This window comes from Mus caroli, unplaced genomic scaffold, assembly GCF_978045245.1.
Source record: "Mus caroli unplaced genomic scaffold, Mus_caroli_1 scaffold_1, whole genome shotgun sequence".
Classification (NCBI taxonomy): domain Eukaryota; kingdom Metazoa; phylum Chordata; class Mammalia; order Rodentia; family Muridae; genus Mus; species Mus caroli.
In genome coordinates this window covers 33,298,931-33,313,566 of record NW_028227256.1, presented here as the reverse complement: position 1 = coordinate 33,313,566, position 14,636 = coordinate 33,298,931, and the positions used below count along the sequence as shown (strand labels likewise).

General features: G+C 51.4%; 1 protein-coding gene across 1 annotated transcript in view; it reads right to left on the bottom strand.

Moving 5' to 3' along the window:
• The window catches only part of Fer1l5 (fer-1 like family member 5), a 49,264-nt gene that overhangs the window by 2,770 nt on the left and 31,858 nt on the right, over positions 1-14,636 (bottom strand). Inside the window, exons 24-45 of the mRNA XM_021165906.3 lie at positions 14,063-14,191; positions 12,253-12,416; positions 11,882-11,996; positions 10,932-11,034; positions 10,246-10,421; positions 9,973-10,143; positions 9,634-9,766; positions 9,451-9,528; positions 7,796-7,977; positions 7,451-7,612; positions 7,175-7,279; positions 6,140-6,286; positions 5,904-6,066; positions 5,730-5,755; positions 3,995-4,045; positions 3,784-3,888; positions 3,114-3,233; positions 2,418-2,579; positions 2,146-2,237; positions 1,590-1,760; positions 1,253-1,401; positions 884-1,023 (exon numbers count right to left, since the gene is read on the bottom strand). Of these exons, the coding sequence (XP_021021565.1) occupies positions 884-1,023; positions 1,253-1,401; positions 1,590-1,760; positions 2,146-2,237; positions 2,418-2,579; positions 3,114-3,233; positions 3,784-3,888; positions 3,995-4,045; positions 5,730-5,755; positions 5,904-6,066; positions 6,140-6,286; positions 7,175-7,279; positions 7,451-7,612; positions 7,796-7,977; positions 9,451-9,528; positions 9,634-9,766; positions 9,973-10,143; positions 10,246-10,421; positions 10,932-11,034; positions 11,882-11,996; positions 12,253-12,416; positions 14,063-14,191 (2,844 nt within the window). The remainder of the gene's footprint in view (positions 1-883; positions 1,024-1,252; positions 1,402-1,589; positions 1,761-2,145; positions 2,238-2,417; positions 2,580-3,113; positions 3,234-3,783; positions 3,889-3,994; positions 4,046-5,729; positions 5,756-5,903; positions 6,067-6,139; positions 6,287-7,174; positions 7,280-7,450; positions 7,613-7,795; positions 7,978-9,450; positions 9,529-9,633; positions 9,767-9,972; positions 10,144-10,245; positions 10,422-10,931; positions 11,035-11,881; positions 11,997-12,252; positions 12,417-14,062; positions 14,192-14,636) is intronic.

Genomic DNA, 14,636 nt, shown 5'->3' with positions numbered 1-14,636 from the left:
TGTGGCCTTGTTGGAGTAGGTGTGTCACTGTGGGAGTGGGCTTTAAGACCCTCTTCCTAGCTGCCTAGAAGTCAGTCTTCCACTAGCAGCCTTCAGATGAAGATGTAGAACTCTCAGCTCCTCCTGCACCATGCCTGCCTGGATGCTGCCCTGCTCCCACCTGGATGATAATGGACTGAACCTCTGAACCTGTAAGCCAGCCCCAATTAAATGTTGTTTTTTATAAGACTTGCCTTGGTCATGGTTTCTGCTCACAGCAGTAAAACCCTAACTAAGACAGTGGCACCCCCAGCCTTGGGAAACAGGTAAATAAATATGTTCTGCCTGTCAAACCACCTGACCTACTTTGACTTTTCAAAGTTGACCCGTTTGAGAACGTCAGTTTAACAAGGATGGTTATTTTAAATTTTTCTCAGCAAAAGACTTCATTAATATGAAAAATTTATAGAAGATGAAGCCATCTTGATAGTTGGACAGTGAGGGATAATTAAGATGCTCTTGAGGGGAGGCTCTGTGTCCCCAGGTTCCTTGCCATAGAAAAGAGAGCCTGCAGTTAAGTGGCCGGAACTGTGGTTTGTGTATCTGTGCCCTCTGATCTATGATACCACCTTACTACACCCAGGAGAGCAAAACAGTGGCACTGTTGGTTTTCTAGGACAGCCGAGAGCTTCCTACAACTGTTGTGAGGCCCATCCAGGTGTGAAGTTCTTGCCACTGGAGCATCTTTCCTACTCACATGCAAAACATACTTGCCTCCTGTCTGTGTATGCCGTTTGCCTGCCCTCGCCTCTCACTGTGGACTGTGTTCTGGGTGGATGGATACCCACATCTCCTGGTCCAGTCCAGTTCATAGGAGGCAGGAACAGCCTTTCCAGTCACATACCTGGTCAATACCTGGCTGGCTGTTACTGTGCAGTGTGCGAGTCTCTACATGCTCAGGAACCAGTCCCTGGGTGTTCAGGATGTACAGTGCCAGGCGCTCCTTCTTAGGCCCCAAATGCTTGTAGGTAGGGGGTACGGACTCTGGATTTGAAACAGGATCATGAAGTCATTAGCATTCCCATCTGAGCACCTTTCCCAGCCCTGCCAGAATGCTTGGCTACAGTCTCCTTCTATGAAAAGAAAGGGGAAAATTGGAAAGACGCTACCCAAGGGCAAAATCTCCTCACCTGCCCTCCTCTTTCCCTCTGCCCAGGTCCTTACTGTTTCCCTGAGGCTACACCTGTGCTGTCTGGAAGTGTGCTGGGCTCACCAAAGCTCTGCAGCTTGAACGTTTCCCCATTGTAGTAAAGTGAATCTCCCTCAACGTCAAATACAGGTGGAGGCAGCCCTTTCTGTTTGGCATATCGGTACAGAAGGTAGCTTGGGGTCATCTGATCCCTCCACTTAAAGGGCCCTGACCTGTGGGAGTATGCAAGAGGAACAGATGGGAAGGAACAGGTCCTTCCCACCTGGGTTGAGCTGCAGGTGAGGGAGCTGGAAGCGTGGGCAGAGAGGCAGGTCTAGCCCAGTTCCCAGCTATGTCTCCAGAAGCCGTGGGCTCACACCTCCCTTCACCCGGCTTGCTTGCTGAGTGGGTCCACACTCACTTGCAGTAGGATTTAGAGAGCCCACAACGGGCCCCAAAGCCAGACAGAAGTCGGTTCTCAAGGTCAATGACCGTACTTCCAATCTCATCGTCAGCAGTAATGAGGTCAAAGTCAAACAGCTGCACCTCCAAGTCCTTCTCCAGCGGGATGTTACAGGTGAGCTCATACATCCTAGAGAAAAGGCATTGCAAAGTGGCTGTGGACATGTTCTCTGTCTCACTGGTGGGCTGGCATCTCAGCCTGAGTGTCCCTGCTCCAGCTCTTCCTTCCTTCCCAGTGAATGTGGGCAGCGGAGCACAGGATAGGCCTCTGTCCACCCAGCATCTCATTTCCCTGAACATGGCTGAAAGTTAACTTCAAAGTAAGATGGCCGGGCTATGGAGGCCCGAGTGAGCGTCTTCCTTTTGGGAAAAGGTGGCGGTGGTGGATCATCCACTTATCGAGCCCCTGAGATGCTGCTTACAGGGACCTTGGAGGCTCTGAAGGAATGACTGCCTGCTGGAACTGCCCTCCAGCATGGCCTGGGGGACTAGAAAGGCTGTGGGTGACAGCTCACATGCCAAAGATGGGATCCAGAGTGTTGGGGTAGTATGAGTCCCGGCTGCCAAGCTTTGTCTGTCCCAGTTTCAGGATCACATAAGGGTCACACTGGGAAGGAAGGAAGGAAGGAAGGAAGAGGGGAATCAGTCAGGGTTGGCCAGGGAGGGTATGGACCCACGGGGGTGCCTGTGTGGGTGTAAACAGCCTGAGATGCTGCATCACCATGACTTGGGCATGTGGTAGGGGCCACTGGTGACAGATGGGACGATTTTTTTTTTTTTTTTTTACCAGGCCATTGTAGTCCTGTGGCTGCAGGTTGATGGCTCGTATCAGGTACACCCGTACCAAGCACATCTGAGGGAAGTCCTCAATCTCAGGCCAAGCCGAGAACTGACGTGGAGGTTTAAGGGCATCTGGGTCCTCCGGAAAGGGGTAGATGCGGAAGAGGCCCTGGGGGGGTGAGAAGGTATTGTAGTGCGCTAGCCTAACTTTGTAAAAATGTCCCCCAACCCCAGCCGCCTGGGTATAAGTGGGGGAGGGGGTGGTTGGGCTAAGGGTGAGCAGCAGGAGTCTTCAGGCAGGGACCATTGAGTTTAAAGAGGGACATTGAGCAAAGCACTCAAAGCTACGTGGTGTTCCAGACTATGCTGATGTCAACTCTGCACACCCACCCCTTCAAATTTGAACATCTTTGTGTCTTTAGGGGACCAGCATGAGCCAGAGCTGGGAGTCTGAAGGTCTTGCCTTTCCCAGTCCCTGCTGCACAGACCCATCCATGTTGCCGTCCCTGCCTGCATAGACCCATCCGTGTTGCCGTCCCTGCCTGCGTAGACCCATCCGCGTTGCTGCTATACTTCTGGAGCTGTTTCTTGGGCTCCTGCTCATCATCCTCAGGGGTGTGCAGAGCCAGGGCTTTTATTAGAGACTTTGGGGACAGACAGATGGGCTACAGAGGGACAGGCAGCCAAACTAGCATAGACACACCTTGAATTCCCCTACCACGGGACTGTCCACCTTGGGCTTCTCTTGGTAAAGTTTGAAGGTCTGGCAAAAGTCCTGCAGGCCCTTGAAGGTCAGAACGGCCTCCAACTCACAGTCATATACCTGTAGGGGTGTATGCAGGACCTGGCTGCTGAGGAACCGTTTGGGGAATCAAGAGATGAAGAGACTACCAGAACCCAAGCCTTTCCCTAAGAGTTTACCCTGTCAGCAGCCCTACTGTCTGCTTCAGATGGAACAGTTCTTAAAAGGGTCCCTGGTATTCTTAGGGGACAATGTACAAAGTCCCCCTTCTTTGGTGACAGATGGGCTACAGAGAGACAGGTAGCCAAGCTGGTATAGACACACCTTGAATAATTCCCCTACCACAGGGCTGTCCACCTTGGGCTTCTCCTGGTAAAGTTGGAAGGTCTGGGCGAGAGCTTGTCTAACAGGGTTCCTGCTCTAAGCTGAATGTGGTTGGTATATGGCTGCAGTTCTAGCACTCAGGAGGTAGAGGCAGGAGGCTCAGGAGCTCAAAGTCATCTACACCTACCAAGCAAGCTGCAGACCTGCTTGCGCTACACAGGGCTTATTTCAGACAAGGCAAAACCAAAGCGTTCTGCCATTTGGTGGTCCCTGACAAATTCCACCCCGTTCCCAGTGCCCTCCAGACCTTTAGGGTGTGGTAGCTTTTGTGGTTGTAGTTCAAGGACTTGTCTGCATCTCCTGTGGCCCAGAATAGCTTGCTCCACCAGTCCACCTCCTCTTCATAGACATCCTAACGGAGAAGAAGCCTTTGTTGGCTCTCAGGCAAGGCTAGAGCCCACCCACCTCCCTGAATTGATTGGGGTTCTCCCTGCTTCCCAGGACTGAGTCTGCTCTACCTCTTCTTTGCTGGAATCGAACCAGAACTTCTTGTAGACAAAGTCTAGGAACTGAAAAGGAAGGAAGGTTAGAGGAAAAGAATGGGAGCAGCGTGCTGAGCAGGCTCACCTGGCTCTCCTGACCCCATGGCCTTTACATAGGCTTTTCAGTCCAGATAGAATGGGAGGGGTGAAGGAGGGGGACTGTGCTTCCTAGTGTTCCTTGTCCATCCGTGTGGACAGGACTCAAAAGTGTACCTCACACTCTATCTGAACCTGAGGAGGCAGAATCTTTGTGTGTGTGTGTGTGTGTGTGTGTGTGTGTGTGTGTGTGTGTGTGAGAGAGAGAGAGAGAGAGAGACTGACTGACTCACCATGTGCCTAGGCTGTGATCCCCCTGCCTCAGCCTCTCCAGTGCTGGGATTATAGGCCTAACTACTATGGCCCTCCCAGCAAAATCAACCTTCCCTCCCTTCTGTATCTTGTGCTAGGAATGGAATTCAGGGTCTGTTCATGCTAGGCAAACAACCTGTCACTCAAGGTACATCTCTAGCCCTTGTCATTTTGAGACAGTGTCTTGCTTATGTAGCTCAGTCTAAGCATAAGCAATCTTGGACTTGCAAGCTTGCTGTTCCGTCTTTCTGAGTGCTGGGATTACAAGCATGTAGCTATGCCTGGCAGCATCTGCTTGCAATGAAGGCATTTAGGGACTGTATTAAAATGTGTTGCTCTTGCCTGAGAGCTTTAATCATAATGCATTAGGGGTAGAGGGACTTGGGACAAAATCTTAATGACTGGCAACCATATCGGGATCCTTCAGGAGCCAGGGCCTCAGGTAAGGAGGTCTTAGTCCACACAATGCTTGTGTGTTAGTTTTCTTGGTGCTGTGATCAAATGCCTGACAAGAAGCAATTCACTGGAAGAAGGGATTATCCTGGCTCAGAGCTTAGGACATCATGGTGAGGAGGAGATGGGCCGGTGGCTAAGATAGCTGGTCTCATTGCATGTGGATTTGGGAAGCAGTGATGAGAACCATTGCTCAGCTCTCTCCTTTTGATTTCATGTAGGGCTCCAGTCCACAGGATGCTGCTGCCCAGATTCACTGTGGGTCCTCCCACCTCCATTACCCCCATCTAGATAACCCTCTTGTCTCCTGGGTGATTTTAGATTATCAAGTTGACAGTCACTGTTAGTCACCACAGACTTCGGAGCATGAGAATCTAAATTCTTGAGTCTTTGTAAAAATGGCAGAATAGGTTAACAATCCCGGTGATGGAGAGGTGAAGATAGAAGAATCCCTTGGGCTGGCTGGCCAGCCTAGCTTAATTAGCAATTTCTAGGCAAGAGAGACCCTTGTTTCAAAAAGCAAGGCAGACACACACACACACACACACACACCACATGTATCCCCCCATACACACAGATGAATATACAATAATAAACAAAAGCAGAGGTGAGCTGGATGAATACCTGTAATCCCAGCAGCTGGGAGGAGGCAAGAAGATTGGAAGTTCAAGGTCATCCTCTACTACAGAGCAAGTTCAAGACCAGCCATATATATACAAGTGACCCTGTCTCAGAGCTGCCTCCTAGTACCGCCCCCTCAGGTGATTCTCACATGCAGACTTGATGGAGGACTAAGCCCTTAGCCTTCTCCTGAATAGTTAAGCCTCCTCATAGGAATGTTTAATAGACACGGGGACAAGGTCGTTCACATAAAAGGTATGGGAGAAGGTAGCCTGGGACTCTTACTCACAGTATCAGGCTTCTTCACAGACAGAGCTGTGGAGAAAACAAAGTCATGAGGCTCAGAAAGGGAGAAGCCAAGGCAGAGGGGCGCAAACCCCACAGAGGAGCCAGGGTCCCACCCTACGCCTATTGAGGGCTTCCTGGAGAAGAGAAGAGACAAGGCCAGGTGAAAGCAGCCTACTTGGCAGCTTTACAGTTGTGTAGTTCAGAGACCACGGGTCACAGAAATAGGGCTGGAGAAAGTCGATGTTGGCCTGACCGACCACAATCTGCTGGCCGTATTCCTGGTTGTCCACCACTTTCACCACCAGAGGCTGTGCATGGGTCTCCTCCAGAGGCATGAACTACAAGCCCAAAGAGAGGCACGTGAGGCTCCTCGAGGAGGAGACTGTCCAGCCCCTGCCCAGGGCCTCTTACCACCGTGAAGAAGAAGGTGGACGTAGGGAAGTTGGGGTTCTCCTGAAAGTTGCTGATGGGTTCTGTCTTCAGGGACTCTCCCCCACATTCCAGCAGGAGCTGGGGGTAACGCACCTTCGTCATGTTCCGAAGGCCCCAGGCCATGATCTGTCAGAGCCAGGACAAGGGGCAGACAGCACCTTAGTCAGGGTGTGTGGGGGTGGGGGGGTGGGGGAATCAAACTGGCCTGGAAGTGCCATGCAGCAGGAAGCATGCCAAGGTTAGGAATGAGGCAGGGTCAGACTAGAATCTGAAGCTTTCCCAGGCCGCTCTGCCCTGTGAGGTCAGGCTGGTTCTCAAGACCTGGCCTCCGAGCTGGTAAGTGGCAAACCTGCTCACAGCTGGCTTGCTGGCTCCAGACAGTTCTCAGACTTTGAGGTCCTGAGGCTGGCTGCCTATCGAGCCCACAGAAGCAGATGGGGCCCAGAGTTTTCAGAGTCCATATCGCCATTTAACTTACTGCTGACTTGTGTCCCACACAGCTCCATGACCAACCAGGGACCCGGCCCACTGGAATTTCTCTCTCAACCGACAAAGGAATTTCTATACTCTTCACAAGACCCTTCTTGGGGACTGAATGGGGATCAACCACACTATCTGGTCTTAAGGAGTCACTAGTTCCTGGACTACTTGACTATTATCTGTCAATTGGAACAGGGCACAGACTAACTAATATGGAGACCTCCATTTGTCCTCAAGCAGGGATGGGTTAAATTGTGGTCTGTTATTTCATCTCTGATTACTCTGTCTGCAGTATGTCATCTCTGAGCCTCCATTTCTTTCCCAGGAAGTCAGTCCCTGATACACAGTACAAGATGGTCCCAGTTCTCCTGCTTGCTGCCTGCCTTGCCATATTGTCTAGCCTCTGCCCTGGATTCTCTTCTGAAAATCTTAGGCTTCAAACTTTGGGCCAGGTTGTCAGAAAAATCTCCCCAGGAGCTGCAAGCTGCTCTGGAAAAGGTTTCTCCCTGCCCACTTCTCCCCATCTGCACACACCTCAATGGCCATCATTTTCATGGTAGGCTGAATGTTCTTGGGCAACAAGTAAATCCCATCCTTACAGGGGATGCTTAGGATTGGCTGGTGTAGCTCTTTCAGCTTCTGGAGGGCAGAAGAGGGAAAGCGGAGCATGAGGCCCTGGGGGCTGGTGCCATTGCTCCTACCCCCACCCAACATGTTGCAGAACAGAACCCATGGGTTGGAGGAGGAGGTGACTTAAGAGGGAGGTTGGCTAGGTTGACAGCACGGAATCCATCCTGAGCCCATTTGTACCTGTGTCTCTAGGATCAGCTCACAGGATGCCAAGATCTCACCCTCTTCCTCTCCCAACTCTCTTACAAGGGGGTGCCATCTCAGCGGGGTAAAGACCCAGTCTTGGAGGCCCAGCCAGACGACTGGGGGCCACATGCTCCGTCCCCACAAGATCTTGTTTCCCTAGAAGTGAAGGGAGTTCATAGAATGTAGGCAACCAACCAGGCTACCAGCATGGGCTTCTGAGAGGCGCAGTAATACGCATACATGGCCTCGGAACACCAGCCTCACTAGATACTCCAACACTTCTATCCTGAAGCAAGGCTGAGGGGTAGGTCTTCCTGCCTTAAGCCCAGTCCACTGTACCCGTGAGTCATGTTGCCACAGTTCCAGCACCACAAGTGGGGGGTTCTCTCTGGTATCTTTGGGGTCTTCAAACAGCAGAAGGTGCTGGAAGATGATCGACTGGGACCAGGTCGGAGCTGCAGAGCTTCGCAGGGTCTGGGTGCACAAGCTGTGGTTCAGGAAGACCACTTGGATGAAAGGCTCTAATTCATGGAGGGAGGGCAGGATGTCACAGCTCCAAACTGCCAAGTGAGGTTCTCCTCTGCTCTGCAGGGGCAGTCGTTAGACCAAGGAGACCCAGGACAGGCAGCCCCCGTAGCTGTGAGCCCTTATGAATGCAGCCTTTCTAGAATGCAGGCACTGCAGATCCTGTGCATGCCCCACAGGCCAGGGGAAGAACCTTTGCTTCCATCCATGGGAATGCTGTGCCCCCTGCAGTTACAGCCTGGCTTTCACAGAGACGGAGGAGGTCTAGGGATAAGCTTTCTCCTTACTGACCATCCATAGCAGCAGTGACTGTCCTTTGATATAGCTGGTGATGCTCAATGGATACAGATCTCCACAAATATCCTGGATCTCTGTCAGCCATTGCTTATCTTCTATAAACAATGCCATTAACAGGACACAGGCGGAGTAATCTGCTTGCCTCCTAAATGGTTCTGTGGTTCTTCCTTACTTGGGGCCTCCTTTCTTTCCCTCATCTACAAAGTCTCAAGTGATGCAGTTCCCCAGCATGTCTGTCTGTCTGTCTTTTTATTGTGTGAGCATTTGTATTTTGCCTGCATATATGTCTGTGGGAGGGTATTGGATCCCCTAGAACTGGAGTTACAGACCGTTGTGAGCGGCCATTTCTGTGCTGAGAATTGAACCCAGGGCCTCTGGAAGAGCAGCCAGTGCTCTTAACCACGGAACTCTCTCTCTAGCTCAGCGTATCGCTCTCCTTCACATCCCACACTTCACCCTTCTTCTGGTCTCTGCCAGACAAGCTCCTCCCTCTTGTAGGCCTACTAAGTGGTCCCAGCAAAGGGACTGAGTTCCTTAACTCCCCCCTCCAACTTTCACAGCATTGAGGTCATGTCTGGGTTTGTAGTCTTTGTTTGGGGGGTCCAAAACAATAGTCATTTGTGCTGGCTGGTGTTACTTCCGTTTGACACAAGCTAGAGTGAGTGGAGAGGAGAGAGCCTCAATGAGAGAGACATTGCCTCCATGAGACCTGCTTGTAGGTTGTACACTGCATTCTAGAAAGGCTGCATTCTAGAAAGGCTGTAGACAAGCTTGTTGGCCATTTGTTTAATTAGTGATTGATGGGGGAAGGTCAAACCTATTGTGGGTGCTGCCATCCCTGGGCTAGTGGTCCTGGGTTCTAACTAGTAAGCAACACTTTTCTATGACCTCTGTATCAGTTCTTGCCTCCAGGTTCCTGGCCTGTCTGAGTTCCTGCCCTCATTGCTTTTGATGATGAGCTGTTATGTGAAAGTGTGAAAGAAATTAACCCTTTCCTTTCCAAGTTGCTTTTGGTCATGGTGTTTCATCCCAGAACAACCCTAACTAAGACACGTTTCTCTTGGGAGAGGGGGGTCTCCATCTTTGCCACATGCTCACCACAGTCTTATGTGGGTATGTCATCAGACCTTGGGGACTAGCAGACAGGGCTGATGATAAAGGGGCATTCCTACCCTGAAAGGTCAGGATCTGGTTGTACATCAGATTCCGGGCCTGGTAGATATAGCAGAAGAGCTGGTAGTAGTGAGGCTCTGCGTAAAGAGAAGTCTCATTCAGTACCTGTCCCCAGCCTCCTCAGACGCTCCTCCCTCCTGAGGTGGAGGAGGAGACTCAGTAGACGCCCAGGCCAGGCTTACTGTTGAGGATGTAATAAATGAAAGGCGTGGTGGGGATCCGGGGATCCTCTGGGGTGTGCCTCAAGTCCTTCCAGGGTTGCCACGACCTCGTCTTCTCCATCTCCTTCCTAGGTTGGTCTTTCTGCTCCACTGCCTGTGGCCAGAAAGGGCCCCCCTCCCCCCAGTAAGTTCTCCGGCCTTCCGGACTCTTCTCCAGGCCCTAGCCATCCACAACCCCTCTACGGATGGCCCCTGCCAAACCTGAAGGGGTGGGGCCCGGTCAGCCAGGGTCAGAGATGCGTGTTCCTGATCTCCTTGGATGTGGAGTCATAAATGTCACCCAATCCGGGGAAGCCTTACCAAGGATCCCTCCAGGAGGAATATGGAAGCTACACCCCTGTCCTTGTTGGGCGCCAGCTGTCGGTGCCAGCAGCGGCGACGGAAGCGGCTTGTGGGCTGAGGGTCTAGGTGGAACCTGGAGTCGAATGCGCCATACTCCCAGCCTTCCTTTCCTTCCTCAGAGAGGTCTTGCTGCAGGGAAGAACGCAGGCTCTCAGAATCGCGCTCCTGTCCTTGCTTCGCAAGTCACCCCTGCCTGTGTCGCAACCAGGACCCTCGCCCCAAATGTCTTACCATCTGCAGGAAGGAGAGGGTCTCCTGCTCCTGACTCAGCTCCTGGCCCAGCTCCTTGTGGTTTCGAAAGCGCACGCGCACCCACCGTCGCCGGCGGCATGAGTGGTAAGTCTTTTCCACCGAGTTCCAGATCTGGGGCAGGCCGGAAGGTGGGATCCCCACGCCATACTCCCAGCCTGCAGGAGCAGCATCATGACCTCTGAGTCCACTTGAACCTGCAGACTTGGGGAGCTTTGACAGGCCTGAGAAAAGGGCCCTAGAAAGACAGGTCCTGGGGACAGAGGAGTCCTCATGTCCAGGAAAATGTGCTCAGATTGTATGATATAGACTGCCTGGGGCCAGCTGCAGCAATTGTTTGTTTCTAGGGCCCAGGCCTCAAGATTTTCAATCCACTGCTCTGTCCCCAGAGCGACTTTGAGTAAACTGAGGCTCTACAACTAAATCCATGTTCACATGCATTCACCCACCAGGTTTGCTCTGGGTCAGGCCTTGGGGGTGCCTGCTGCATCTCAACACTAGGGTCTATACCTGTGGAATAGATAGACTCTCTTCCCTAGAATCTGGGAACCCCCAGAAATTCAGACACATCCTGCCTGAGGGCTTGGCCACTCAGAGGCTCCTAGAAGAACCAGACTTAAATGCTTCAGGGTCCCAGGCCTTCATGCCTGACTTGTCGGGAGACTGACCTTGACTGTCCACTGCGTGGTTGAGCTCCACCATCCAATTCTTCTTAAAGTGCCAGCCTTGGGGACACTTCATGTTCTCCAGGGCTTCCACAGGCTGTCCATTCTGTAGGGATGTTGAGGATGGAGGAGGGACACGTGAGCTAGATGAAACTTGCTTTCGCTCATTTCCACACACAGGCCTATCATTGACCCTCCAGGCCAGAAAAATCTTGCTCCTTCTGTGGCCACCATGGCTCTGTCCTTGTTGCATTGAGGGTTGGTTTGACTTGCATGGTTCTACTCAGTGCAGTGATCTGTAACCTCCATTAAACTGAAACAAAATTCAAAGGCTAGTTCCTATATCATGGTACCATCTTTCCTGTGCTCAAGAGTGATTGAGAGGACAGAATATTTCTGTCGTGATAAAGTCTGCGTGTGAGCGTGTGTGCATGTGGAGGTGGGTGCTGGGTGCACACACGTGCTCATGCATGTGGGAGTTGGTCTGAAGCCCATCCACCTTAGTTTTTGAGAAATTGTCTTCTACTGGGATCCGGGGCTCTGCCTGTTAAGTTAAGCTGTCTGACCAGCAAGCACTAGGGGTCCTACCTATGTCTGCCTCTCCACTGCTAGGATCATAAGTATATACCACCATGCCTGTCTTTCTATGTGGATACAACTCAAATTCAAACTCCTGGGTTCAAGCGCCCTATCCTTCTGCCCTATCTCCCAGAGCAGTAGCATGACAGGCAGGCACCACAGTGCCTAGTTCTTTCTGTCATCCTACTTAAGGTATCTGCAGCTTACCATCCTTGAGGACAACCCCTTCATTGGTGCTGAAAAACTTATCTGGGGGTCTCACAGCTTATCTAGACCAGAGCTCAGATGTAGCTCTTGCTGCTGAGCCGTCCCAATTGCTGAGTCTTCCCATCTGCCTTGCCCCGTGTACCCTATGGCAGGATGGAGATGCTTACCACGTCCGTGTTGGGGATAGCTGCAGGCACCCAGGCACCTGTGGCGTTGCGAAGCTGGTTCTCATACACCTCTTCCAGCACCTGGCTCTTGTTGATGTCTATGTCCAGGAGGAGTCTGGGCAGCAGTGATACCCCAAGTTCCCAGGGCTGTCTGAACTCCCAGGGTCATCTCTGCTAGCTAAACACCCCTATGTGACATCCCATCTCCCTTGAGCAAAGCAGAGCCTAGCATACAGACAGGGTATTGGGCAGGGCTGTTGGTCTATGTATTCCCACGCACAGCGACCAAAACAGTGGCTTGGGGCCCATTCTAAGTTCCAGCTGACTAGCCCATGTAGGTGAGACATGGTCAGGGCTTGAACCCTCCTTACCTCCTCTGAGGCTCTACTACCCAGTCGTCCTTCCAATGCCATCCTGGGGGAGCCTTGAAGTCTGTCTTGGGGAGAGCCTTGCGTCCCATGACATCGGAGAAGTTGGGGCAGTGGTATAGCCCTTGTTGTCCCCAGTCATCTTTGATCTTGGCCTGATTCTCATACTGAGGGAGGGGAATGCCAGTCAATGCCCATGCCTCCTCCACCAACCTCTCAGCATTGGGGATGTTGAGACTCTTGATCCCCAACCTTTAGAAATGTAGTAGCCAGGTCAGATGGGGCCATATCTCTACTGAATCTAGGAGACTGAGGCTCAGCAGTCATCACTATCTGGTGCTGCTCAACTATGAGATAAGTTTGCCTGCATCTTCAATGTGACCTGCCTACTCCCTAGTCACTGCAGACATGAGAGATCCGGTCCTGCTACACTCATCCTTCTGTGCTACCCAGATCTTTTCTTCTACAGCCTCCCTCCATACCCTCTACCTCTGCCTTAGGCAGGACTGGTTAGACACAGCTATCCCTTCCCAACCTCAGAGAATTAGTTCCAGAATGTCCCTGTGTACCACAACCTATGCTATAGTCCCTTACGTTTTAAAATGGCCTAGCATCTGTGTATAACATACACTTTAAGTCACTTGTATGTGGTATAAGACCTAATCCAATGTCAGCACTATGTCAGCAGTTGTTCTAGTGTATTGTTAAGGTCACAATGACAAGGAAATAGGTATATTCATGTTTGGTATATGTGGTGGTTTGAATATGCTTGGCCCAGCAACTGGCACTATTTGGAGGTATGCCCTTGTTAGAGTACGTGTAGCCTTGTTGGAGTAAGTGTGTCACTGTGGGTGTGGGCTTTGAGACCCACATCCTAGATGTCTGGAAGCCAGTCTTCTCCAAGAGAGCTTCAAATGAAGATGTAGAACTCTCAGCTCTGCCTATACCATGCTTGCCTGGATGCTGCCATGCTCCCGCCTTGATGATAATGGACTGAACCTCTGAATCTGTAAGCCAGCCCCAATTGAACGTCCTTATAAGAGCTGCCTAGGTCATGGTATCTGTTCACAGCAGTAAAACTCTGAGACAGTATAGATGCGGCCATCACAGACTTAACTGCATTTTTAAGCCACAGCTGGTTCAGTAATATAGACACTGTTGACATAGGGAGCTGACTGTGCTATGATATATTATCAACGCATGCAACTTAAAAACAAAACAATGTTTTAAATGCATTTTTTGTGTGTGAAATAGCTCTAGTTGGCCTGGTACTTCTCATGTAGCCCAGGCCAATCATGAACTCCTGCCTAAACCTCCCAAGTGCTGAGAATACAGATGCCAACCAACTATAAAAAAGTAAACCCAAAAAACAAAAACAAACAAAACAACAACAACAACAACAACGTCTTATAATTCCATAACTCAAAAGGCCTGTGTTGTGGAATCCTGTCTTTCAGACATGACACAACTACTGTTGTCCTGAAATCTGGTCAGCTGTGACTACCTATGGGAGACTAGCAAGAATGCAGGCTATCTGTTGCTTTTTGGAAATACATGAACAGCTTACAAGGCTCATGGCCATCTCTCCTCCCTGTGTGCATGCGTGTGCATGGGTGTGTATATGCATGTGTGTGTGTGTGTGTGTGTACACAGAACACCCTTTGTCACATTTGGGTCTGATATATTGTCTCTCTACCCTCCCTTCCTGAACTGCATGTCCCACTGTGAGGCCTGCTCTTCCCTGCCTTGGCTCTGATTTGGCTCCTTCTCCCCCCCGCGTCTCCCCCCATTACTCCGATATCTGTCCACTCACCGTCTCTGCATACACCACCATGGAGCCCTGCTGGAGCAGCTTCAGATTCTTGCTGTATTTGACATTGCCAAGCCACATACAGACCCGGAGGGAGGCTGGGAATGTGTCCTGTCCTTCACCTTCTGGGTACTGAGCCAGAGGCAGATCAGTCCCATGGGGGTGCCATAGGAGGTAGTGTCACTCCCCGGTCCCACGGGGGGAGACAGGGGTGTGGGTGAGGGAGAGGCTGAGGGAAGGGCTACGAGATGCTTTGCCGGAATGGGCCACATCCACCCTTCTGACCAAGTCCTGGGAGCAGGGGCCCTCACATCAAACTGTGCTGGAGTCAGGAGTGCAATAGGACAAAGCTCTGTGCTGATTGCCAGCACTGAAAGGTGACTGAGTTCTGCCCTGGTGGTCATAGAGGGAGACGTCAGGCAAAGAGAAAAAGGAGGGCTGCCCAAGGTGAGCGAGGCTGCCTGGAAGCCCGAGGAAGGTGACGATGGTAGCTTTGGTGACACTAGCTACCATCTACTGCCTACAGCTTCATCACCATGCTCCAGCACTTTGCTAAGTACCCCAGGCCTCATACCCC